We start from the raw sequence: 27,573 nt of genomic DNA on the forward strand, positions 1-27,573 counted from the left end.
TTCAGAAGTTCATAGGCAGAGCTCACTGACCTCTCTGGGGAGATTCCCGTTGCGAACAAGCCCCCAGTTGAAATGTTCTTTGGAAAGAAAAAGGCAATTCCCTGTAAAAAGGATACACCGTTAGCTTAAAATTTGATGTATGAATGTGTATTTGGCTCAATAAATGCCACAATACATAATGCTGTACTTGTAGTGAATCTAACAGAACGTCAGCCCAGGTTCAGAGCCACTATGATTTAAAAAAAAACCCAAACAACTTAAACCAGAAGCATTTTCACATATGGTTAATACTTCAAAGATTTATTACTTTTTTTTTTTTGGGTTGTGGTCACTTAGTCAAAACATGATTTTGTTTCATGATATCTCTATTTCTATTGGCTTTTCATATGTTATATCTAATTTGTGTAAGTAACAATGGCAGCGTAAATGTATATATTGTGCTTGGTTTGTTAGAGTGGTTTCTGAAGGTTGCTTGTTGAGTGAGTGAAGTGCTATAGGAATCACTTTTCAAATTCTTTATATAATGCTTCAATTTGACAGTTGAAAATATTTGTGAGTTTATACCGATTCTGGTTTCTTTCCTGGATTTTTTAAATCTTGCTTTAGTCATAAATACATTTAAATCCAGTTGCAATATTTGTAGTTCTGGGTATGATAAAGGATTTTGTTAGTGTACTGTGTTGAGGTCAAAATGGAAATGCTTCATATTTATCAAAGTAACTAAAATCACATGAAAAATAAAAGCCAGGGCGGTCATGGGCGAGGTGTTGTGTGTGTTGGGGAGTTGTGTGTTATCCCTGGCAGTAGTGGAATTTGTGATGGGTGTTAATAATTGGTAATATTGGCCTTGCATGTCTTTTCTAGACTATCCAAAGGTATTGAGATGACTGAATGAAAAAGAATTGCATTGCCTCTTTCCAGAGAGCTTTCAGTGTCTTTGGCCTATTTTAGCAAAGTTGGCAGTACAAATTCTTTATAGTCTGTGCTGGTGTGTTCATTTCTACCAGGAGCTATTTCAGAGCTCATAAAAAAAAAAAAATCAAATTTGGAAGTATCTGAGTGATTTGTGATTTAAATCCCAGTGAGCAGAAGTGTAACTTATTTCCATTCTACCCCAGGGATTTTTACTAGTGCATATCTCAGGTAGGACTGCACTGCTTCTCTGTCAGCTCCAGTCACTGTACTGGAACAGCTCTGCGTGAGTGTAGCTCCACAGGCACAAGATGCCTCACATCCCTGTGGTTTTATTTGTCTTCTGAGAGAATTAGCTACTTTGATATAAAAATATTTACACTTGTGTCAAGGAAATTGTGTTCAAGGGGATTGTGCTGCTCTACGTATCTTTAAAAAGGCCACAACTTCTGCAAGCGGACGTACCTCTAATTTTCTCATCTTGTTTATACAGTTTTGGAAATTTACTACTCTGCTAGTCCATGGAACAAGTTGCCTTTCAAGAATGCTAATAATGATGAAATTATTATTGGGATTTTTGTTTTGGTGGTTGTCTTTTTGTTTGGGCATTTGGTGGTTTTTGTTTTTTTGGTTTTTTTTGAGGATGAGACCTTGTTCAGTGTGCGTGCAGTTGGGGTTTTAAGGTAGGCAGGTATTTAGTATAGAATGATTCAAATCTTGAATTTTTTTTTTTTCCGGTTCTTTTGTCTGTCTTCTGTTTTATTTTAGGATGAAATTGGGAACTGCTTATCCCAAAGGAGTTGTTTTGAGCCATCATTCTCCTGCTATCTTTGATATTTTTTTTAAATTAAACTAAGCGATACCTGCGGCCACAGGGCCCTGTGGGGAATCATTACTTGTGCAATATAATGTGAGCTTTGGTTTTTCTGGTCTTCAGTCAGTCTCATCAGCCTTTTTAGGAAGCCATGGTGAGAAAGTAGATTTATTGCATCTTAAAACAGCTCAGTTTTTAGGTGTGACCTCACAACGAGATTCCTTCTCATTTTCTTCAAAGAGGCCTTGATGTAGGAAAGGTTTGAATTTGCTCTGGGACATTATTTAAAATCAGGGTAGAAGCCATTTCTTTTGCTCAAATGCTTGCTGAACCTTTTTCTTTAAATTGCACAGATCCTGTTACGGAGTTCCTGGGGGAAAGCAGGGGCACTGTGGGAAAGGGAAAAGGAATCCATGCAGCGTGTGTCCCAGAGTGGGGAAAAATGAGATGCCATCCATTCAAAGCACGTTATCTGAAACATAACAGCTGGATTAATCCTGTTAAATAAAGCAGATACAAAGTTGTGGGTAGAATTTATGTGATGCTAACTCGAACCTGAGCGTGCCCAGCCTCCTGTCAGCCCCATATATCTTCACCTGGGGTTGAGCTGCTGTCCCCCAGCATCCCAGTCGCTATTACATGGTGTTGGAAAATTTTGGTCTTTTGTCGTGTGAGGTGGGTGCTTGGGAGGCCTGGATGGTCTTATATGTGTGCCTGAGAAGGCAGGAGCTGGGACTCCATGACTCATGAGGTCCATTAAAGACCTGTGTCCCAAAATGTAGCTGTTGAGGGAAGCGAGCCAAAGTGTATGTGCTTGTTTATACAGCAGCAGGGAGTAATAGGTGCCAACTGAAATTGCAGAGCTCCAAGTGTCCCTGTGTGGAAATCTACATTGCTGCAATACTGTTTGGGTTTTTCCTGATTATTTGTGCAAACAAAAGGAAAAAAAAACCTCTTATAAACTCCTGATGGTTTTGGGGTTTAGTTTAATAAGATCAATATAGTTCTGTAATTTAATAGCAAAAAAAAATCAAGGCAAAATGACAAAGGAAATCTATTAATGCAAGAGTGTTCCTTCTGGAGGTTTTTTGTTCCACTGTTTTCAGTTCCAGTATTTCCAGTACATGTTCCAGTATTTTCAATGTAAGATAATTCAGAGTTAATGTTACTGCATACAGATCCTTTACACTGCTGTCTTGGAGTGCTCCTCTGCAAACCTAGAAAAGTCAGAATTGGTTGCAACCTTGGGCAAAGTCTGAGTTTTCTCAAAACTGTCAGCCAAATAACTCCCCATCTATTTTAGCCCTGTAAGAAAGTCTTTCTGTAGTGATCGCCCTGAAGACCAGCTTATCAGCAAAGGTCAACTGGGCAAGTGCTATGGACTTGAAAGTGAATTCATCTGTGATGCTGAAGATTGGGCACAAGACATAATCTTAAAGAGCTTGGTGTTTTTTCGGGATGTCCGCCTTGTTTTTTACATGTTTTTGATTTAGTAGAAAACGTAGTTCAGAAATGCCAAAAAGTAGCATATGAGGGATAATAATGGCCTGGGTGGTAACTATATACTCCGAAGAGTCTGAGTTTTCTCTGTCAGATTATACCTAGTATTAGATGTGGTATTTCAAAGCAAAGCCAGATCAGAATCTGAATTTGAAAACAGGTCTCGCTTAGAGACAAGTTTCCCTGCTCATTCTAAAGAAGCTTCAGTGATAGATATTAAAAAATTTAGAATAGATGTTGAATTTTGCTGTCTGTATCTCCATACAGTTAATAGTGAATAAAATTAATGAAAGGCAAAGCTACATGGAACAAAACCGAAAATGACACCCCAGCAATTGCAGTAAAACCTCCTGTGGGAAGTCATCAGTGTTGTGGTTAAGCATGAATAAACCCTGTGGAGGAATGCTTTTAATAGGAGCTATTAATGAATATGGTATTCTGCTGGGAAAATTGACACCTATACCTGATTTTCTAATACCTCACTGCTTGCACTGGAGCAGTTTCAATCCATCTACACACTGGTTTAGGTTTAAATTTGTAAAGTGTATCTTTAGTGTAGACACTGCACAGTGCAGACCTACTGCCACAGCTCACAAGTTGTTGTGACTGTTTTTATGACTTCCCTTCAGTCACCTGGATATTGTGTCCAGTTCTGGGCTCCCCATTTCAAGAGGGACAGAGATCTACTCCAGAGAGTCCAGTGGGGGCCACGAGGATGATTGGGGAACTGGAACGCCTGCTGTATGTGGAGAGGCTGAGAGACCTGGGGCTGTTTAGTCTGGAGAAGAGAAGACTGAGGGGGGATCTAATTAATGTGTATAAATATGCAGGCTGGGTGTCAGGAAGGAAGGGACAACCTCTTCTCACTTATGCCCTGCAATAGGACACGGGGCAATGGTCGCAAGCTGGAGCACAAGAAGTTCCACCTCAACATGAGGAAGAACTTCTTGACTGTGAGGGTTCCAGAGCACTGGGACAGGCTCCCCAGGGAGGTTGTGGAGTCTCCTGCCTTGGAGACTTCTAAAACCCATCTGGATGGGTTCCTGTGTGACCTGCCCCAGACTAGATGGTCCTGCTCTGGCAGGGGGTTGGACTCGATGATCTCTGGAGGTCCCTTCCAACCCCTGACATTCTGTGATTCTGTGATGCAACTTGCTTATGGAGAATGCAGGAAAAGCAGATGTCTAGTGGAATAAATGTCCCTCAGAACTGCTGCCTTCAGTACCAGCTTGGTGTGAGCAAGGACAGGAATCTTCACTGGGCAAGCTGGAGAAAACGAAGTAAAGGCTGTTTTGGACTGAATTGTGTGAAGCTCCCAGTCAACTTGCCAGATCACAGGGGGCAGAGCAGGAGCTAAGGAGACATCTTATTTTGCCTTGTATTTACTTCTGTAGAGCTTTACATTTTTCCTGCTAAGAGTATGGTGAAAGACAGCTTGGTGTATCATCACCTTGGCAGTGTCGATGGGAGCATTGTTCCACCCTCAGGAAGGATTTAATGCTGCTGGAGTGTTGTAAGCAGGTTTGGGTGATTGAAAGAAATCTCTGCTTTTTTGACTGTAAGTCACTTCCATGCCCTCAGTGAAGAACAAAATTACTACGAGTATTGAGGGAAAATTGATTGTTTGCATTGTTGGTAGGTAGAAGAAATAATCAGTTGTCCTTCTTAGTTCTGAGTGAGGCAAAAGGGCTTAGATGTTTTTTGGCAAGTTAAAAGGTTAAGAAGTGCAGGGTAGGGGTGGAAATCAGATGAGAGAATATTTTATCTGCAATAAATACTGCAAATGTATCTTCTAAAGACTGAAATGGAACTTTCTAACACTTTCCTTTTTATATATGAAACATTAAGTGAAGCAATAAAGTTACTTTCTGTATTGTAAATTGGTTGGGTGTTTTTGTTGTGTTTGTGGTTGTTTTGTTTTTTTTTTATAAAAGGAAGTTAAATCATGAAGTCTCATTGTAGTTCAGAGAAATATTTGAGGTGGATTTCTCCCCCTGAGTTATCTGCTGTTTCTTGTATTCCTGGCACTGTGGGAGACTAGCAGAGATGCTTCTAACTCTTGAGTGACATGAAATTCCCAAAGAAGCATCTTTAATGACTTCTTCAGAAATATAGAGAGATTATAGCAGAGATAATAGCAGCCCAGTATCTCTTCCTTATTAAAAAAACCCCAAACATAAAAAAAACACACAGAAAACCCACACAAAGCCTTCACAATTAATTAACTTTTTTAACGGGTCTGTACATACCTCTTAGGTGGCATTTTTGTAGAGCATAAATACATGTAGTTCAGTAAGGAGAAGTGACTTCCAGTAAAAACAGCAAGACATTTTCTAGGAGAATGTCCTGGCGTATGTGAGTGTGAAAGTACAGACTTTTCACTGTACAAGATCTTTATAAAAATATGGTTTGGGCTGTAATTATTTCTAGAATATTTGGGATCTATCTAAAACAAAACCTGAAAGAACTCTACCTTTAAGAGCTCTCAGACAATCTGGGTTTTAAAAAAATTTTCTGTTAAAAAAACAAAACAAAACAAAACCCAAACCCCACACTTCTTTCTTTGAAGGAAGGAGGAGAACAGTTTTCCTGAACTTTCTATATAACAAAACTAAAGCTCCCTTTGAAAATGCAGTGACAGAAATTTAGCAATGACGTATGCTCTTTTTTTCTGAGATTCAGAGCAACAACCTCACAGTGACCTTAAAATGTGTTTGGATGTGTGCATTCAGGTCTTATCTTTAAAGTTCTGTAGCATACCAGTGGTTTTTACTCATGTAGTTATGTAGGTAACTTCAACAGGACTACTTATGCAAAGAAGGCTTTGATTTGGAAGCTTTTGGATTTGCCCTGTAACCCAGATCATCTTGTTACTCATTTTGTGGTTTTTCTTCAGAATAAGAGTTTTTGGTGTAGTCATCAAGTCATCTTTAAACACTTGACTCAGCATTTAGCTTTGGATATTTATATTAATTATTATTAAAGGGTGGTTTTCAATTATTTTTTTTTTTTTTTTTAACTGGGATTTCACCTTACAGGGGTTGAATTAAATTTTAATAGATGTCTTCAGAACTAATGTTGGGGCAAGAGCAGGTCCCTGTCCCTTAGCATGTACAGGTACCTATTGCCACACCTAATGTACAGCTGCCTACATTTAGACATTAAAAATCAAACCACTGTTGTATAAGGGTTGAGCCTTAATAAAAGCATCTTTTTCTTTTACCAGACACAGAAATGTGTGTGATATGCTTGTGGTTACTTAAGTAGGGTGTTCTGTAACAGATTATTCTGTCATTTTTGAAGCAAAACTATTGGTGGTACATTCTGATGGAAAGTATCTACATTACATACATGATTGTGTATCATGTATGTAATAACTGCATAACTTCAGATGTCTTTAGGAGTGCTGAGTGCTCTAGCTTGCTTTTATTCATGTGGCTTGATGAGGAAAAATATGAAAGGTTTCCCTGAAATAGAAGCAAGTACCATAATTATTGATGCAATACAATGGTGAGATCAAGCAAATGTTGTTTTTTTTTTTTGTGGGCACAAAACATTTACATGAATACATTTTCCTTCACCCTTCTGTCTGTTTTGTTCAAAACCTTCCCTTGACAGCTTTGCTAACAGTTCAGTTTGTTCCTGTGGTGACTAAATAGTGGAGGGGCTGATACTTGGAGTTTTCTGTAACAGCAAAGGACAGTACTAGGCAGTTTGGATCTCTGCCAGCTGCTCTTCTTTGTACTCTTTTGCTTTCCTTCAAGCAGATGCAGTTTAGTAGTGAAAGTCTCTACTGAGGGACAGGAAGCCAGGCCAGAAGTTAGAAGGGTTGGTTTCACCCTGTTTCAGTAAATTACAGAGCCATCATAAATGAAGGGAAGGAGTTTGGTGAAATGAGTGATGAACAATTGAAAGATTTTTTTAGTTAGAATTACATATAGTCCCATCCAACTCCCACTGAAGTCAATTAAATCATAGTTGGACCAGGGCCAAAATAAGTCAAATTCAATTAATGTCTTAAGTGTAAACATTTAAGAGCACATTATTATAAGGTAGTTTAACACTTAAATTACATTAAAACAGAAGCATTTACAAAATCCCAGCCTGATGGTGTTTTACTTTTACAGCTCTAATGAACCCCTTTTTCTTGTGGCTGAGAGCCAGTGACCTCGTAGACTGGTGCCTAACCCCTACAGCACCTGTCTGTTGTGAAGAGAAGTTCCAGCAACTGGTACTGTTGAAGTATTTCACTCCACCAGTGACTAGCTGGTTAGAGATTGCACGAGAAGAGATGGCAAAGATTACAGAAAAGAGCTGGTAGAAATCCTGATGTTGTTTCATCTAATTGCCAGGATTTAGAGAGCTTACTTCTTACTTGTGTTAAGTATCAGCTCGTAAACCTGAAAACTTTTGCCTGGGCTAATGTCAGAACTGTAATAGCTGTGGATATTCATCTTTGTCTCAGATGAACAAAGTATAGCATCTGAAAGAGCATTTTAAAAGAAATCACCTACACGATAAAAAGATGGATTTATAAATACATTGAAGTTTAACACCACGTGGTGGTGTTTTCAGAAAATCAGGGAGATTATCTTTTAAATGGTTATTCTCAAGCCTGCTTTAAGACATTTTACGTATTTATTTTGTTTTAATAAATTTGGGATTGATCTCTTTCATTCTGTCCCCTGCGTTTCTCCTCACTGTCCCTTTTCCACCATCTCTGGCTGTTTGGAGCAGCTCAGAGCTGGCAGGCACAGGGTTCCCCAGCTTGCATTTGTTGGATGGGGTGGGCTGTCCCAGGAGGTTTTAGCAAGTGCCATCCCTGAAGATCTGTCACTAGCGTGGGACATGGCGAGCTGCTGACAACAGGGACTGCTAACTGGAGTCATTCCTGTCCCTCTGAGGGAACTAAATCTGTCCCCACAGACAGATGATCTCCCAGCCAATGCCAAGCGCTGGAGGGGTTTGTAGTTGGTCTGGTTTGTGTTCTGCCTTCGTAAGCAGCTGTGTTTAAAATGAAAGATAGGGCCCAATCCTGGTTTTCACTAAGGTCACAACATCCCTCTGGCTCTGGGAAAGGTCTTTGAGGCGGATGGAGATGCTGGATGCTTGCAGAGCAGTGAAAGGATGAAAAATGAGCAATGGGTGGAAAGGAAGAAGGTGGATTTGCATGCACAGCTAGCACAGAGGTGTTGGGGTGTCTAGCTGACTAAATGGACTTTGGTTTTAGTCTGGCAAACTTGGTTCAGCAAATTATTTCCTTTTCTTCTCTGCTGTCACAGTTTTCGTGGTGGTTTTGCCTTTTTCTTAATCATTTTCTGTTTTCCATACATTTCCATGAACAGCAGGATCAATTAATAGCTACCACTAATACTTTCTAAAGAGCTTGCAGTTATGAAATGGAAATTTCTGCCCTTCAGAGAAGGGTAAAAGTGACACCCATCCAGCACTGTTAATTGGGAAAAAGGAATACAATCACAATAAACATTGATAGAGGACTTATGGCACATGATCAACCTAGGAAAAAAATACTACCTGTTTTCTTTCCCATCAGTAAAAACAAAGACACAGCCATGAAAGCAATGCAGATAACTTGGTAGCTAGAGTCGACCAGCTGTGGCTTCAAAGCTTGAAAAAATTGATTTCTGTGATACGTGCCTTATTTCTCCCTTTGTAACATGCACAGTTAATCATGTTGCAACTTGTAAAAATGCATTAAAATCAGTTGACAGCTACTTAAAACTGACATTACCATTAGCTAGTCACAGGTAGTGCGTAGTACAGCCTGGACATGATTTGTTTGACTCATACTAACTCACCAGTGATCCTAACTTTGGTATTACCTTTCAAAAAGCAATAATAATGGGTTTACCTGCTTGATTGTATTTCTCTCTGTCCTGAAGTATGTGCCTGTAGTAAATTAAGGGGTGGAAGATCCTTTTGGGCAGAGAGGGATACTGAAAAAGCTTTGGTACATCATGCTGCCTTGATGGCAACTTTAGTTGAAGAGAAACTTTTCATTTAGGGGGAAGTATCTTGAGAAAACTCCCCATACTTAGTAAGCAAAGCTGGTACTGAATTTCTGAGTACATCTGCTGTGATTTGAACTTTTTTTGCTGATGATTTGCCAGGATGTAGCCTAGTCACTGAGTATTTTGTACATATGAGGGAAGTTAAATTGCTAGGACATAGCCCATCTTGCCCTGAAAACAGTCTTGCTTACAAGGTAGTCACTGAGTATTTTGTACATATGAGGGAAGTTACAATGGAATAGCTGCTGCTGCCTGCTGCTGCTTTGTTAATTAACTGAAAAATCCATACAGAAGGAACTTAAGTGTTTCTTTCCAGTACCTGGTGCATGGCTTTAGTGTGGCTTAAAATGTGGTGGACTATTAATTTGTCTTCTCAAAATGTTTGTTTTGCCTGAAGCCAGTTGTGGGTCATTTGCCTCCAGTACTTGATACTGAAGTGTTTGTCTAGTTGATGACAAAGTTAATTTAAGTGTTTGAAAAATTACTGCCTCTGGTTAAACTGAAGCCAGTTTGTACTTTGTGAGAAAATTAAAACACATACTTCATCCAGTTTCTCTCCACAAGAATTTACTTCATTCTTCATTTTTTACAACAATCATTAAATAGCATTTATATAATAGTAAGGATTGTATTTTAAACTCTAGATGTCTCATTTTTTACAACAATCATTAAATAGTATTTATGTAATAGTAAGGATTGTATTTTAAACTCTAATTTAACCCTTTATATATCGCAGGTTATGTCCAAATATTGATTTTCTCAATACCCCTTGATTTTCCCTTTCCCCACTTCTTATTTACTCCTTGAAATCAATAGAAATTTTGGGTGTGTAGAAAAAAAGGAATTACTTTGGACTGCAAATACGTTCACATTTTTTGTCTTGATTTTCCCTTTCCCCAATTCTTATTTACTCCTTGAAGTCAATAGAAATTTTGCGTGTGTAGAAAAAAAGGAATTACTCTGGACTGCAAATACGTTCACATTTTTTGCTGGACATCAACTTAGGTGGCATCCTGGGACATGCCACTGCTGGGAATAGGAATAACTGAGTGGAATTTGATTTTTGCAGGGCCCATGGAGTAGCTGAGAGCTTTGAAGGGGATGGTTGGTGGCTTGGCCATCTCTCCTTGGCTTTGTCCTTGACTTGCCACATGATGTGGAGCCAGTTAAATGCTTGCTGCACGTGTCATCTTTCCTTCCCATTAAGGGAATCTAATGGTTCATTACACGCTTGGGCAAAATACTGTAAAATTCTGTGCTAAGAAATGTGGGAGAAGCCCAAAGTAACATGGTCTGTGGGGACTGTGTGCTTCACTGTGCTTTTCATGAGCACTAAGTACAAATAAAGTCTGTGCATTTTTTTTCCCACCACAAAAGTCTGTAGGAGGGAAGAAATCACCTGAAGGTAGGTGTTAAGACACAACTGTTGGGTTTTTTTTTTATTATTTCCACTTTCACTGTCTTCCTTCCTTTTTGTCCCCTTGAGCTTTCTTGCTCTCCCCTCGGCACAAACTGCATCTGATAATATTTGAGTTCAAGTCGAACTTTCGAACCCGTGACGTCAGGTTGGTCTGGAATTAGGCAAAACCAGTTTGCCCATCCCTCCCTGTAAAAGGGTTAATCCTCTAAACTATTGAGAGACAAGGGCAGGGAATTATGAAAGGAGCCCCTGTTTTATAAGCATTTGTATTGCCAGTGCTTGAATACCCGTAATAAGCAGGTTCCTTCTGTGATTAATGACTGTTTTACAGGCTGATGATGGATGATGTGTCTTATTGTAGAAGCCATTTATTTTTATTTGCTCTCCTCACCCAAGCAGTACTGGAAACGAGATGTCAATGTCTATTTGTATATTTTATTCTCAATTTAATGAAAGGTGAGCCACAAGGAAGAGAAAATAATTCAGATGATCCACCTTTTTTTGCCTCTTGTGGGTTGTCTTTGAACACGTTACCATTTTTAATACAGGTTTTTTCTTTTTCTTCAGAGATTCTTGTTTTGTTCCCTCCAAGTTGGAAAGTATTAGGAATGTGTTATCAGTCTGAAACTTTGGAAGGGACAAGCTATTCAAATGTCTTAAACTGTCTTTGGATTATTAATTTAGTTTTAATAAAGTACTAAATTTGGAATCTTTACTTTGAGCCAATTCTTGTGTCAGATTATAAGTTTCCTATTTTGTTTTGGTTTCGGTTGAACTTTTTTCCCCTGTACTGTGGTGTTTTGCATGTGTAAAGGAGGTGGTGGAGGAGTGTTTGTGGTGGTCTGAATACAGAGGCTATATTTGGGAAATACAAAAAACATTCTCTGCAGACTTACTTAGATCACATGAAAATGGGCAACCACAGGTGATCTTTGGCAGAATATCTTTCTTCATTTGGAACTTGAAGGAACCTGAAAAAAAGGGGGGGAAAAAAGGTTGAAAAAAGTTACTTTGCTTTGAAAAAACCACATACTGCATAAGTGCCTGTTATTGGAGGAGTTCCTGTGGAGCTGTTGCTGATTGCACAACAGCAGGATTCATGCATTGCTTCAATATTAACATGTATATTAATGGCACATGAAGAGATTTCATAATCATATGACACAAAAGAGAAGTCTCAATCTATTAAGGTGAGATAATAACATCTCTGCCTGTCCATGTGGCTTCCTTTTGAGTTCATTCCAGACTGTACAACAATCTTGTGTGGAGATATTGTCATCCTCATTTTGCATGTGGAGGAAAACAGAATTCTAATGAGATTCAGGGCCCAGGCTGAGAATGTACATGAGGCAGTGACAGGGCTGGAAACACTATGTCTGAAGTCCTCTTTCCCCCAAATCTACATCTAAGTCAACAGGCCTTTGTTCTTTGGGCCCTTCATGGGGCAGGTGAGAGTAGATAAAGTCAGTGGGAATGAGACAATATTCCTGTCAGTCTGGAGTTGTTTCTAATCCTGGTGGAAACTGTACCCCCACACATGCAGGCTGCATTGGGGTTTTTTTGTGTTTTGGCTTTTATGATTGATATTTAAATGAGATTATCTAGTCAGAGGCATACCTGTGGAACATGGTGATGCTGCATTCCTTAGAGATGGGTGCCACAGGAGAAACCAAAGCTTTGACTCTAAGTCCTACAAACCTTGGGGTGAGGGAGAGTGTCCCATCTGGATCCCTTGACCAGAGCATTTCTAGTGGTGTGTTTGTTGTTCTAAATCAGATCTACTGGAAACAAATGTTCTAGTGTCTCTCTCCTTGGTGGCATTAATTCACAGTTAAAGCCAGCAGAATTTGAGCACTGTAGAAAACTAGTTCAATCCCTTATGATTAATTAGGGCCTGTCTCCACCCTAAATCTAATCTGTACTTGTCTGGAGATGTGAAAACAGCAATGCCATGGCTGACTTCCTATCACAACAGAAAAAAAACCAGCACACTAATGTCTGACATGAGTGAGGGCTCATAATCCTTGGAGACAGGGACAGCCAGAGCTCACCAGCTGGAATTTCTGGCTTATCCTTCTACCAGTGCTGTAGTGTAGGCAGCCTGGTAGCTGGGGAAACCTTGTCATTGCTGTTCTGAAACAAAAGCCTCTAAAGTGTTTCACAGCTCTGAGGTTGAATTTTTTTCTCATGGAATTACTTCTGGGTGTGCCCATTTTGAGAATGTCCATTCCTGAGACATTTTTCAGCTTGCTTTTTGACATTAGATGAATTTCAATGGAAGCAAAACTTGTTTTGTCCTTCAGCTGAAAAAAAAACTCAAATTAAATACCACCCTCCCTGAAATGCATGGGCTGGGTCTCAGATATTGTAAATCTAGCTGGTGTCATCTGTCCCTTCAGATGTTGAAGCAGGTGGAATGTCAGCTTGCCTGGAGACTGGGGGTGTGACCCCTGTGAGCATCCTGCCTCCCCCTGTCCATGCTGGAGTGTCGTGGCTGCAGGTGGAGGCAGTGATGAAGCCTGAGGGTTCTTGCAACATCTTCAGCTCATGATTGATTTTATATAACATAGACAGTCCTTGAGTCAAGGTAGCTACATGGGCAATGAAGTTGCCAGCCCTGATTTTTAGTAGTGTTACAGAATGGTTTGCAATGCAAGGTTCCTACAAACAGGTAATTTGTCTGTTGTATTGGTTGGGGTTTTTTTCCCCATCCAGAAGTGAAAGCTTAGTTGTCCTTGGTTTGGTCTCTTTGAGTTAAGATTCAAGTCATGGGGTGACATGGGTGTGTTGTTAAGTGGAGGGATTAAAAATAGCTATGTCTTGTGCCTTTGTGCCATAGAAGCTGTGACATTTGTCAGATTATTCAACCAAGAAGATCAGGTTTGGAGGAAATGCTTATTCCAAGTTGCTATAGCTTCTGGTAATAGGGTTTCACCTTCCTGGAATAATACTGTGATGTGTATTATGCTTAACTTTTTATTCCCTGGGTATCTCTCTCCTTCTTACCTCAGCCACAAGAGCTAGGCTAAGATCTATGACCTAATAGGCAAACACAAAGAATAGACAGGCTGTGAACAAAACCTGCTCACGTATCATTTGCATCCTTCTAAACTGCATTGTTTGTGCAGCTGTTCAGCCAAATCATCCACAGAGTTTATTTTCAACCATAGAGGAAACAGAGATGAGTTTTCTCTTGATTGAGGTAGATGGAAGATCACAGACTCATAGATGTGGCTCAGAGAGATCAACCTCTCTGCTAAATGTGTCCTGATGGGGGCAAGATTATGAATAAAGCAACCCTTGAGATGATAAGCTGCAGTTCTCAGAGGCAGAGACTTTGCTAAAGATGTGGCAGTTCTCTTTCAGGTTAACATGGGTACTTGCTGAAGTCCCCTTTTCATTCCAGTGTGGAGGAAAAGAGTGGGGGTTGTCTGTGTATTTTAAACACTCATCTACTATTCTCCCAAAAAGAAAAAAGCATTTTCCCAAAGATCCATGGGGCAGAATTTAGAGTCTGGTGTTTAGAAACAATTGAACTCTCTTCCCACGTGTCACTCACCAGAATGTTTTAGAAGCTGGAAACTTAAGAGGTTGTGATATTTATGGCAAGAGTTTTGCTGGAGCTTACAGAAGGGTGGGCTTGAGAAACCTGAAGAGTGCTTTTGTGTGCACAGCTAGTCAGCTGTCCAAGGCTAGTGTTTGCTTATGGATGTTGTGATAATACTTAGAGCAGGAAGTAAAGCACCAATTGATTTATGCATGCATGACATGATGCATTTGAACTTGGACAGAAACTGTGAAATCATGAGAGGAGGCAGATTTATTTATCAGATGTGTAAGGGTATAGGAATGGTTATAAGATGTCAGTCCAAAGTCCATATAGACTTGTATCTTGGATGGTGGCCAGTAGGAGATACTTAGGGAGCAGTGTAAAGAACAGAACGTGACTTAGCCTTCCATTAGACTGTACCCTCTCAGCTCTGATGAGCTGTTCCTCGATTTAAGTCCAAATCTTGCTACTTGACCGGTGACAACATCTGGACAGAGGATTGGATTTGGCCTCCTACGTTTCTCCTCAGTGTCCCAAGATGTCTGGTCATCTGGTTGTCATCAGTAAAACCAGAAATTTGTTGCAATTTAAGCTTAGACACCCTGAGAGTTGTGTTGCCTTGGTGCTGTATTTCTTCACCCCTAATAGATGAGACTGGAGACTGCCTGGAAATTTGTTCCTTCTAACTCTTTGATTCTGTAGTTGCTTGGCTACTTTGCTTGCTACATCTGGGTCCAGGGGGTGATGAGTTCTAGAGCTGAGTCTTCTCAGGAATGGAGGAGATACTTGGCTGAAGTATTTAACAGCCAAGAATTGAGTTAGTATTCAAGAATTTTAGTATTTAAGAATTCACTTAGTTCAAAAGAAAGAGCTTCAAACTGATGTTGGTTTAATGGAGCCAAAGTGTCCCTTGATACAGATATGGCAAATGAGCTGGTGGCTTATATCCCAATAACTCCTGCACCATTCAAAAGAATGGCTCCATTAAGCCAACATCAGTTTGAAGCTCTAAGTGTCCCTTGATACAGATATGGCAAATGAGCTGGTGGCTTATATCCCAATAACTCCTGCACCATCTGAGCACTGTTGTTTATGGAGATGTTTATTTATGCTTATGTTTATGTCTCTGTGACTAATGTGGCCTGTTCTTAAAACTCCCTCAGAGTCCAAACAGTAAGGGGCTGGGATGGAGTTTATGTCCAAACCCCCCCTCCATTTGGAGCTGTTTGCAGTCATGATGGCCTTGGGCCCATATGGGCTCATAGGAGAGATCTGCTTGGGTTCAGAGCACCTCCTTTCCCACTGGGTAGGGGAAAGGGATTTAAAGGGGTTATCTGCTAAAGATGAGTGGTTTCAAACAGAATCACTTTTTGGTAGCCTCAAAGAGCAGGACCTCTCTGAGCCACGCTTAGTTTGCCTGAAGTGTACATTTGAATCAAGGGTTGGGGGTGTGTCCCCTCCAAAAGGCTGCCCTTTGAATGCATGGAGCAGAATAATTCAAAATAAAAAAGTGGTGCCTGTCCTTCTGATTCATTCTCCACCAATTAAGGCAGGGTCCTATTACATTTGCTACAAAGGATTTTTTGAGGGCTGGCCAAATTGTTTCCTTACATGCTTTTTCTTTAAAAAAAAAATCTTTATGTAGAAATTTTCTTCTTCACTGAGGATCTGACAAGGTCCTGGCACACTCCCTTGTTTGATAGACAGCCTAGAAGAAAGGCTGCAGTGTGCAAGAACAACCTTCAAGCACCCAGGTGCTGCTTGCTTATATCTTTCCAGCAATTGAGAAGAAATTCAGCAGTTTTCCTGTGATAACAGCAAGTGGCAGTGCAGCAGCTAGCCCCAGGATAGCAGTGCAACCAGGTCCTTTGACTCTGGGTTCAGCATACATTCCTAGCTCATCCCCTCCCACTATGGCCTTGAACAAAGTCAGCTTGTTATAGTGGCTATTGCCAGCCCTGCTGGAGGAACCCTGCTGTCATCCTTCAGGGACCTGGCATCCCTGCAGACACTGATGCTGTGGGTGAATTTTTGGATTGTCTTTTAAGATAGATACTTGCCCCACATCCAGTCTACCTGCAGCAGCAGGGAGTGAAACAAGTTCTTGTTCAGGGAAGGCTCTCGGATTCATCAGTTGTTCAAAGCCAATTACTTACTATGTGTACAGTGCCTTAAAAGTGTAAAAAACCACAATATAAATATCAAATGTCATTATCAAATAAGGATTAATTATCTCTCTGGTTAATTTTTCTGAAGGCTATGGCACACATGCCTCAGATGCTTTCAAACTTATTAATTACTGTTATTATGCAGAACTTACACTGAAACATTATGTTGATAAATTGCTAATGGGGCCAGGCTTGAAAACCTGGATTTCACAGCTTCAAGTGCTGAGGTAATTTCATCTGTGGCTTGGAAACTGGGCTAAACTCCACCACAACTCTAAGTGCCCACAGGTTGGGGAAGGGTGGCTGAAGCTTCTGTCCAGTTCTGCCCACCCCTGGGTAGCTGGACTGGTAGCAGGTACCAGTGACTGATGAGGGATGCTTTGGAGAACACTTTCTAGCTCTGATAGGCTGTATTCAGTATCCTAACAGTTAATTTACAGACCTCAGTGGTTGTTTGCAACTGATTTAGCTGAAAACCCACTCCCTAAAAGTAAAAACAAGTGATTGAACAGAAGGACTGTTCTCTAATGTGTCTAGCGAAGGTAAAACAGGACTCCTGAATGAGCCCTAATTTCTCCCCACCTAAGAAATTGGTGTCAAAAAGTACCATTTTGATAAGGTGCCATTTTTTCCCCCCACTTATGCTTGACTCGTCACAGGTATAGACTCCTGAAGAACTGGACTTCAGTCAGGAGGCTCAAAAAAAGCATCATTTTAGCTATGCTAAAACTAGCTGCACTAATTTTAATTTCCTTTCTGTCTCTAGTGGACACGTGCAGGTGAAATCCTGGGTCCACTGAAGCTGATGGACATTTTGTTGTGGACATCAGTTAGGTCTCCCCAAAGCACAGAAACAATTTGCTGCCCAGCAGACTCTTTGCTGTGTAGCCGAGTCACAGTCAATTTTTGGAAGACTCATGGTCCTTGTCAGGCTAGTAGTAGTTGAAATAGAATATGGTGTGAACTGTACCTGCAGTCTTTGATGATGAGCAGTCAGACTTTGCTCTGAGGGACCTCATTACATGCTATTTTGGAACATCACCAGAGTCTCTTCGTGCTCCAGCTCTGTACTTAACATTCAGGATTGATTTTCAGAGTTGACTTCTCTTCTTTCCTGTAGCCTCTGTGACACTCATGATTCCCATGGAAATTTTGGCTCTGTGTGTTTGGACCGAGATTTGGGACTATTTTTGGAAGCTTTTAAAATGTCTCAGAAGTGCCCTTCACCTCTTCTCATGTGCTGAGACTTTAGCTCTTGCTTAGCTACAACTCATTTCCAATATAACTATCAAAAAAAGAGAGCAAGCAGAAAAAACAAAACCAGACAAATTTCCTCTCTTAGAACAGTGCTAACTCTGAGTTAGCTGACTGAGCTCTTAGGTGCTGAGATGCTGCAGAAGAAGAAAGGCAATAAGGAGCATTCTCAAGCATTCCCAGTTCCAGAATTACTATTTAATACGTAATAGCCACAGAAAGATCTGAGGATGGAGTTGAAGTATGGCACTTGAAAAGTGTCTGAGGATTGTGTGCAGGTTTTCTAGCTATTTTCCAGGAAAAATTTCTTCTCAGAAAGTGTTGTCAAGCACTGGACCAGGCTGCCCAGGGCAGTGGTGGAGTCCCCAGCCCTGGAGGGTTTGAACAGTCCTGTAGTGCTGAGGGGCATAGTTCAGTGGTGACCTGGCAGCACTTTCTAGCAGTTGGACTGTGTGATCTTAAAAGTCTCTTATAACCAAAGTGATTCCATGATTCTAATAATTAATAATCATAAAGCAGAGTTTAAGGAAAACTGTTATGAGTAGATGAATGCAGTTTTTGAATTTAGAGATTGGATTAAGGTTTTTTGTGTTATTGGATAATGCAGTTGCAAATAAGTGAGATTTTGGTATGGCCGTGCCTGTAAAAATGAAGGGATCTCTCTGTGGAGGTGTGTAGTAGTGGGGAACTTGGGAGGGTACAGCTCTGCTGACAAGGACAAGCTTTTCATCCCACTGGGATTTCTGATGGATGCTGCAGGTCAGTGTGGTACTTACTGGCTTGGGAAGCTAAGCTGAAGGAGCACAACCCTTGTCTAAGGTCATGTTAGGTCAGCCTCCTGGCTAGCTCTGCCCACACTGACCTGAGAGGACATCCTGTGTCCTGGGGTACACAGCAGGTATTTGGCTGTTGTCTTTAACCAGCAGGCTCCTGGGCCATGTTAAGTTTTTGGATTGTACCAGGTTCATACTCATCTCCGGTGGTAAAGCTCAGCTAAGATCCTTGGGAATGCAGTGGCTGGGAAATCTCAGCTTTTGGGGATCTGTGATGCAAAAAGGAGATCTAACACCCTCCCTGCTAAACAAGCCGTGTGTGGTTCAAGTTACTCCCAATGTCTTGCTTCTTTTGCATTCCCTGCTTCACTCAGGGTTTGCTGTTGCTTCTTGTCAGTAGGCTGCCTGCTCCTTCAGTGAAGTGAAGCTCTTTCCTGAATGAACTCAATTCCTTTCTGCTTCCCTTTCTGTTTTGACACTCAGGAGATGGCAGATTTATAGACCTTCCTGAGTCGTAAGTTCATTTTCTTTTATTATTTACCTTTCACTGCAGCCCATTCGAAGAGAGATTTCTTTCTGCCTCCAAGCAGGGCTGACCTGCCAAGAGGAGCTGATCCATAAATCTTTCCTTCCTTTTTCTTTCTTTCCAAAACAGAATTAGCTGAGTTTGCCTAGGAGGAAAACTGTTCTGCCATTGCCGGCAGTCAAACAGTGCAATTAATTAGTGCTTTCCCTTTTCCCTCTAGTCTGTGTCTGCCAGGCTTGAAAGTAATCCAGGGAGGAAGGGGAAGGGGGAAAGATTTGTTTAAAGTATTTCTTTTTAATTCAAACTTTTGCATGGTGCTGTGGTATAGTGGTGCTCTCACTACTGTATCATATCTGGTGGTCATAAGAGAAGAAGTGTCCCAGCAGATAAGACATGATTTCAGGTTGGTCTGTTGGCAAGTGTTGTCCTCACCCTGTCAAGCTCTGGGGCCTGAGTCTTTGCTGCTTTATCCCTTGTGCTCACACCTGGGATAAGAGGGAGTAAAAGAGTGATGTGCTAAAGATTTACACTTAGGATATTGGCTTCTTTGGGCTAGTAAAAACTGACATTCCTGACTGAAACATACTGGAGAAAATGGGATGATTTCTCTGTCCTTCTTGGTGTTAATGCAGAAAAACCAAGTGAGAAGGAGAAGGCTTTGGATACCTTAGATTGCTAGGACAAATATTTTCCATGTAATTAGGAGAGAGGAGTCCAGGGTGCTTCTAGACCAGCATGGCTTGAGTAAGCCAACTCACTTCAAGCTGGTGTGGTCAGTGTGTTATGCAAGGGGAAGATCTGTTATTCCCTGTGCAGCAGCTGCCAACACGGCCTGATTTTAAATAGCAAAGCAAAATGTTTTCAGATCCTTAGAAAACACTCGGCAGATCCAGTCTCCTTTTTATTTTTAGCTCTTGGTTAGTTTTAGCAGCTGAGTGGCCAGATGTTAGCATTATGGAGATGGATAGAAAGAAGAGCTTTCTGGAGGCTTGAAATTGAGACTATTCAAATGCTTACAAAACAACTACAGAAAAACTACTGTTGCTTAAGTACCACTCCCATGCTGCCCACTGATTGTTCTAGATGGAAACAATAAACCACTTAAGATGTGTTGCTAGGGCAGCAAACTAATTCCTTATTTTCTGGACTTTGTGGGCTGCTTTTTGGTTTTCAAGTGCAAAAGAGGGGTGGATTGGAAGAGGTGCTCGAAGAGCAATGCAGGAACATATGCACTCAGCTGGAACTGCTCTGCAAGGAGCTGTACAGAAAGGAGTGCTTCATTTCCATTCCTTCCCATCCTGGGAGACAGAGCATGTCACAACAGTGCTGAGCAGACAAGAGCTGCTTGCCAGCATTTAATTTGTTGAAGATTAAGAAATTATTCCGTTCTTACAATAAACTATCAGTCTAGAAATACCTTTGAACCCTGGGGGATGTGAAATTTAGATCTAGCCTCAGATTTCGTAGTGTTTGGGAGTGGAGGCTTTGTCAGGGTAAGAACTCTACAGATGGTTTAAGGGGAGTCAGGGTACCTAGAGACAATGGACTGGCTCAGCTTCAGCTACATTTGAACTTTGGGATAACCAGATCCAGAACAGGACTCTGCACTTAGGCTTTTTTCTTCTGTGATCTACAAGCTAACTAGTGCAACGTAAAGACCAACTATTACTGCTTTACTCCATCTCCAAGGAGAGTTGGCTGCTAAAGCATTGCCTACTTTCTGGGCAGCAGTTTTCCCTTGCAGAGTATCCACAGCCTTGAACTCTGCATCTTTCTCTAAGTGATGTCCCTACTCTGGGCCCTAACCATCTTGTGTCCTCCTTAGGCTGAGGGCAGAAAGCTGAGAAGTCTTTGCCTACAGCTGGGCTGAACATCAGCAGATGCTTTCATTATTTACAATGGTTTCTAAAAGCAGCAACTGCTGGTGACAAACCATAAACAAAGGCTTCTGTTGTGAGCACAAACGACAAACAAATATAAGACACTTGGTGTTAACAGCTTCACAAATCTGTTCACCACCTGGTGCTCAAAGCAACTCGGCAGTTGCAAACCACTACTTGCACAGAATATAAGCAGCAGTTTCAGAAGTACCATAAGTAAATAAGTGTCCTGACATGGGCACCAGAAATAAGCATGTGCTGAACTTTTCTGAGCATTTGGCCAGGTCACAGCTGCTGGCTGCTGAATGTTTTCCATCATGTATCCCCTCGTTCAGGTGCTCAGCACTTGAAAATGTGGCCCTGAACAGCTCCAGTGTCTTTCTGCTTCTCTAATAGCCAAGCACTTCTCAAAAGTAGCCAAGTTCTCCCTGCTGATCTTGCAAGGAGGAAAGCAGTTCTTTTATTCCTGATCCTACCTGAGTATTATGGCCTGAAAGGACTCTCCTCTGTTTGATGGAGACAGATCTTAAGCTCTGGGGCCATTGTAGCGAGCTCCCTTCACTCCAGGCAGTCCCCTGTGGTGCCACTGTGCCATACAGGAAAGCAAATAGCCCTGATTGCTCTGATATCAAATACCTTTTGCTGACCTCCCTTTAAGAGAGATCCTTGTAAAAGTGCTTTTGTCCAGAGATTTCAGTCACTTGGAGCCTCGCAGGGGTTTCTGAGCCCTGATGTTTTATTACTCCATAGTAATCTTGTAGTTTATAGAGAGCCCTGATGGAAAAATGCAGGGATACAAGTGTTAAAGTATCAGTTAAATGAGGATGTGTTGCCAAAAGCTACCCATGTGCAAGGACAGGAGTGGGGGCTTGGGCTGTGAAATAAGGCTTGGAGAATGAGCTTGCAGGGGAGCAGTAGCTCTGTTATGGAATGGTTTGAACCAGGACCCCCTACCAGCAGGATAAGGGTATATGGTAAGACTGGACCCATGCCTTTATGGTATATAAATATCAGTGAGGGGAAAGTGAGTAGTGTAAAGTGGAGGATGGCACACTCTGTCCTAATTTATGACCTTTGAACAGCCACTGAGGTTCTAAATCAAGGTGGAATTTCTGCCAGGTTACTTAGTGATGCTGTAGTTCAGCACAATCTTCAGCTGAAAAAAAAACCACAGAAAGAAAAGGTAGTTTCCAAGCTTGCTTTGTCAGTGGCTGGATTTTGTACAGCTTGCAGTGGTTGTGGAGAGAAGTGATGATCAAGAAGCTGCAGGATCCTTTGGTGTACCCTGTGCACTGCAGCTTCCCTAGGACCTGCTTGATGTGATCACAGCCCTTCACTTGAAGGTGGGTAATGAATACAGGTCATCAGCAGGCCAGGCTGACAACTCCTTTCTTCCACTGTGATGAGTTACTCACTGAAACAGACTTGTTGAGGTCTACAGATTGTTATTTTCATTAGTGGTGATTCATATTAAGAGTTTCACAATGAGACCTGCTGGTGTAATATGTTCCTTTCCACAGTCCCCTTTATCTGAAGATCTCAGAATACTCTTTGTATGTTAAACTTTAATCCATGTTTTGCCACCAGTGAAGGAGGTAAGGAAGATTGTTTCCATTTTGCAAATGAAGTAAACTGGGGTATGGAGCAGGAAAGCCCAGGACTGTCCAGGTTGGTTGCTAGGTTTGTGTAGAGTTCCATCATACTATGAGGGTATGTTTCCCATATGTGGCCCTGTTTCACTGCCCAAATTTTAAAGGAACATTTGATTTCCTGGGGCTAAGGCTGAGCAGAAATCTGTCTGTAGCTGTAAATCCAGAAGGCCTGGTGTGATTCAGAACCTCTCTAGTATTTGGGAACGTTTAGGTTTGTCATCCCAGACTGGCCCTGATGTGAAAGATTGGAGCAAAAGTAGTGTGTGTTTTAGGGCTGGTATCAACTGGTTGGTAAAAGATGTAGAGTAAGAGTCAGGGAAGAACTCTGCTTCTGATCTGTTCATCCTCATCTGCCTGGATAGTCAGTGGGGTCAGTATAGACTGTGAAGGAGGAAAGTGTGGTTTGTCTGACTCTTCCACTTAGCTATGAGAGGATGAGATGAATTGTCTTGAACTCCATCGTCTGCCACCTTTCAAGGGACATTAGGTAATATCTCAAGGGAACCCTCTCCTAGTGTCTGAAGAGCAGAGTTGCATGAATGGGGACAGACTTCCTAATTTGCTGAGTTTAGTCTCTTGTAGTAATTAGATTACTTCAATAGGCTGTGTTTATAATAGCTCCTTAAAAAACAAACAAACAAACAAAACCCCAGTGGCATTTGAAAGGCAAGCTGTTATTTCCCTGTGCTGGGGAGATGCACATGAGGACTCAATGTTCATGTCATCTTATTCCTCTTTTGAAGTGTATGCAAGCATACCTGTCTACATTACAGGCTTTGTTTGTTTTCCAGTAGTAGTAGAGTATTTTATTTGTTTTGGTTTGCTTGTTTTGTTACTTCTTTCAACCATAATAGAATCCATCAGGTAGGAGAGCTGAACACATGCAATCTGGGAGAAGAAACAGGTCTGGAGAGGGGAACTGAGTTGCTTGTGGTCATTTAACAAGTGAATGGGAAAGCCACGAGAGGTATTTCCCTCTCCAGTGCCCCCATTACTTAAACATGCTGCCACTGAACCGGCCTTTACCCACCTCTGCTTCCTTCCCTGCCAGGGTCCCCCTCTCTGAGGGCATATCCTCTCATCTCCGTCATCACCAGGCAACCCTCTGTGGTCCCTCACCTCATCCCAGCTGCCACCAGCTCCCGTGTGCTGCCAGCCCAGACCTCCTCGGGGACTGCGAGCTCAGAGACCCCTGCCCACGAGAGCCACGGCAGCAGTGAGTCGGAGGCAGAGCAGCCCACCCCTCGGCTAAAAAAGCCGCGCCGGAGCAGGACAATCTTCACGGAGCTCCAGCTGATGGGCTTGGAGAAGAAGTTCCAGAAGCAGAAGTATCTCTCTACCCCTGACAGGTAGGTCGGTCTCTTAGAGTAGGAAGAGGAATGAGGAAAAGGGCTGCTCTATCTCTGCTCAGCTGTTCCCATACTGAATACTCCCTGGCTCCAAGGTGCTGCCTTCTGGCTCCACAGAGATGCCTCTGCTGTTGGCCGAGGACATGGGCAGATAACCAGATTCCATTTCAAAGCTAACTTTTCTTGGGATCAAAGGTGATGGGTATAGATTATATCAATGGAAGTGCCAAACTGTGATATATGTGCTTGCTAGCAGGTGGGCAGGCTCAAAGGTAGGCGAGGGACAGAGAAGAAGGCTCTGTGTCTTTCCCATTCTTGCTGCATACTTGACAAAAGATGGAGCCTGTTTCCTCCTGGGATCTGATGGTGGATGGCTGTGTCTCCATGGCAGCTGAGATGTTGGCTGTAGCTTCAGATGGCAGCTGAACTAGCTTTCATCTACCAAACCTGGGTAGCACTTCAATGAGAAGACAAGTTCTTGGAGATTCTTTGTTATCAAATGGACAAACCAAACTAAGGAGAGGCTTTAGGTTTTTTAAATGCTTTGAATCCTCCTTTGAAAATTTAAATTATGTGAGAAAGACCTGCCCAATTTCTATGAAGTTTGTAAACCTAGAGAGGGTTTGCAGTGTCCAGCAGACCTTGAACTCCACAGATGGCAGTGTCCCACTATTTAAATAGGTTTTAAAGATGGGCTTTCTCCACTCTCTGCCTGTCACTAAAGCCAAGGATTGCATCTAGACCAGATTTCACTGACATGCTCAGGCTCTCTCATACAGTTTGAGAGTTGTTCATGCACCTGTACTGACTCCTCACAGCTTCACATCACCAGATAGTTGACACTTGATAGAGCACTTGAGGCTGTTAATTAATTTTCTGGTGTGACTGTTCCTGGGCTTTGTACATGTTTGAGGCTGCTGAGCAATTCCTGTCCATGTATCAGCTCCCCTCTGTTTGTTTCCCTGGGTTCCTAAGCGACGCTGGTAACGCTCATGTGTGTGGCAAGAGATGGTGGCTGCTTGCAGGTGATCAAAGTGTGGTAAGACATCAAGGTGAGAGGAGTTAGTCAAGCAGTGTTTGTCAGCTTGTAGCTGGAAAGGTGGTGGCAAAGCAGAGGATTTCCATCTGCATTCCCTCCTGCAGCTTTTGGCCTGGATGCAAGATGGTACCACTGGGAGAGCAAGTGCTGCAGCTGGTTTATTAGTAGTGAGGGTGTACAGTGTGGCAGGATCATGCCTCTGCTTTTCAAATTCTGCTTTTCAAATGGCAGTAAGGGTATCTTTCAATCAAGGGGATGTCTTGCAGACATTATGTGGTGGTGTAGGCAGCAGGCAAACCAAGTCTGTAGATTTAGAATGAATCCAAAGTGGGAAGAGCATGAATCCATGGGCGTGAGTCGGAGCAGAGAGCTGATGTAGGGTATGTAGTTGCTTGTAAATGTAAGAGTTAGTCTGATTGCCCCTGCAGCCAGCCAAAACAAAAGTTTTACTGTGAAAAACTTGGCTTTGACAAATGTGTTTTCCCCATCCAAACGCAAGGAAAATATTTGCCAAAAAGTTCTCACCATCCAGAACACCTTGGAATGTGTCTTTGAGTTTGAGCTGGCCCACCTGTGGGACTTGTGGGACTCTGTGGGGTACTTGCCCAGCGTTGTTGAGCGTTTCCAGCTCTGTTGGTTGTGCAGTGCCATTGCAAAACTGCCAGACACGTGGTGCTGTTGGCCGTGGGGAAGGATAAAGAGTTACTTGGAGCTGTGTTTGCTTCATATCCTGGGTTTTAATATAGAAATAATGAATGGTTTCAGATGAACTTGCACAGGTTGGAGATCTGTGGAGGATGAATTGGGATTATGAGCTGTCTGCCACGCATACCCTTAAGCTAAACACACAAATAATAAATTCATCTAGAAGCCTAAGTTGCCTAGAATAGCAGAATGCATAAAAAATTAAAAGATTAGATGTACTACTACTCCGTGAGAAATGATAAAATGTCCTTATTGAGTAGGTAGTGAAGAAGAAATGTGATAGGAAGAGCAGCACTGAAACAGCTTCAGTGGTCACAAAGCAGAAAAGAGAAGGGGTAGCTTGCAAACACCTAAATATTATTACTCCTTCCATAAACACATCTATCTCCACAGACTAAATTCACAGAATTCACCACTCCTGTCTGACTGTTTCTCAAAACAACAGATTAGAGAGACAAATAGCCATCTTTGCTGGTGGTCCCGTTGTTGTGAGCTCTTCCAGTGTTGGATGGGCCACCCCTGGCATCTGAGCTCTTCTTGTCCTCTGCAAACTGATTTCAATGTTTGTTTTGTCTCCCAGGCTTGACTTGGCCCAGTCACTGGGGCTGACTCAGCTCCAGGTGAAGACGTGGTACCAGAACCGTAGGATGAAGTGGAAAAAAATGGTAAGTGGTTTGTTGCTGGTCCTTAAAAACTGATTTTAAAAGAAAAAATTTGGAAGCTGAGTGTAGACCTGTGTCTGTCTATAGAAAATTTTGTTCTGTTAATTTTTCACAGAAACATACTCTTTTAAAAAAATTTCCATGCTGCAGCATATGTGGTGGGCTAGAGGGGACCATAGGCAGCAGAAAGGATAAAAAGCAAAGGGATGAAAGAAATGAGAACAGAGTTGGGGGAAGAACCAAAGTATCTCCTTTTTTTTTAATTTGACATTGCTGTGATCTTAATGCTTGTGGGGTTGGTTATGTGCATAGACAAAAATTGTATTGCTCCATGGAAACCAATGCTGTCTTGAGAGATAATTAATTCTTGCTTTTCATATCTTCCTTTGGCCTCTTTCACTTACTTTGAGTTTTGTGGCCCTTTTCTGGTTAAAATGATTTTAGAAAGGACAACTGTCTGATAAATCCTGGTGGGAACCACGTTGCTGTGACGTTCTCCACTGGAGATGTGTGTGGGTTCTGATCTGGGAGAGGAGATACAGTTCTGGATTGTATTTTTGAGTGAATATATGCGATGGCTTCAGAAGTTACTGCCACTTACAACAAATGTGGGATTAGCTTTGAAACAGATCTTTGGTTCAAAGTGTCTTGTTGCTGTAGTAACAGTGTGAAAGGAGAGGGAGTTAGATGTAGGAACAGACTTGTCTTTTCCTTGGATGAGAGGGGTCTCTTGTATTTTAACAGAAGTGTTACCAGAAATATAAAAACAAAGGCTATACTAGAAGGCAGAGAGGCTGGAGGAAAGCAGTGAGAGAAAACAGTGGCTGTAGTTTGGCTGCTTTTAGTGGGGCTTTGAATAAAGAAAACACTCACACAACATTCTACATAAAATCTTCTCTTTGTAGTGATGATTTTCCATGAATGCAGACCAAGTAATGAGTTAACTTTGAGGTCAAACCCAAGTCTCATCCTTTACTAAAGGGTGTCTCACAGCAGCAGAGCTCAGACTGATGCTGACAGTACATCTCTTCTTTCCAGGTGCTGAAGGGTGGACAGGAAGCTCCAACAAAGCCCAAAGGCCGTCCAAAGAAAAACTCCATTCCCACCTCAGAGGAAATCGAAGCAGAAGAAAAAATGAACAGCCAGGCTCAGAGTCAGGAGCTGGAGGGATCTCAAGCTCCCGAGGAGCCTAAACTGACAGAGGATAAGTCAGAAGTCTCTTTGGAGACAGAGGAGTCTCCAGAACATATACCAGAACCCTCCTCAGAGGAGACTACACCATTAAGTTAAAAGGGGAAGAAAGAAGGGGGTGGGGGGGAGAAAAATAAGCAAAAAAA

General features: G+C 41.8%; 1 protein-coding gene across 1 annotated transcript in view; it reads left to right on the forward strand.

Moving 5' to 3' along the window:
• BARX2 (BARX homeobox 2) overlaps window positions 1-27,544 on the forward strand; it is a 30,942-nt gene extending 3,398 nt beyond the window's left edge. Inside the window, exons 2-4 of the mRNA XM_008935617.1 lie at window positions 23,533-23,830; window positions 26,155-26,239; window positions 27,275-27,544. Of these exons, the coding sequence (XP_008933865.1) occupies window positions 23,533-23,830; window positions 26,155-26,239; window positions 27,275-27,526 (635 nt within the window). The 3' untranslated portion in view covers window positions 27,527-27,544. The remainder of the gene's footprint in view (window positions 1-23,532; window positions 23,831-26,154; window positions 26,240-27,274) is intronic.
• Window positions 27,545-27,573: the final 29 nt, after the last annotated feature.

Source organism: Merops nubicus, unplaced genomic scaffold, assembly GCF_000691845.1.
Source record: "Merops nubicus isolate BGI_N331 unplaced genomic scaffold, ASM69184v1 scaffold4102, whole genome shotgun sequence".
Lineage (NCBI taxonomy): Eukaryota > Metazoa > Chordata > Aves > Coraciiformes > Meropidae > Merops > Merops nubicus.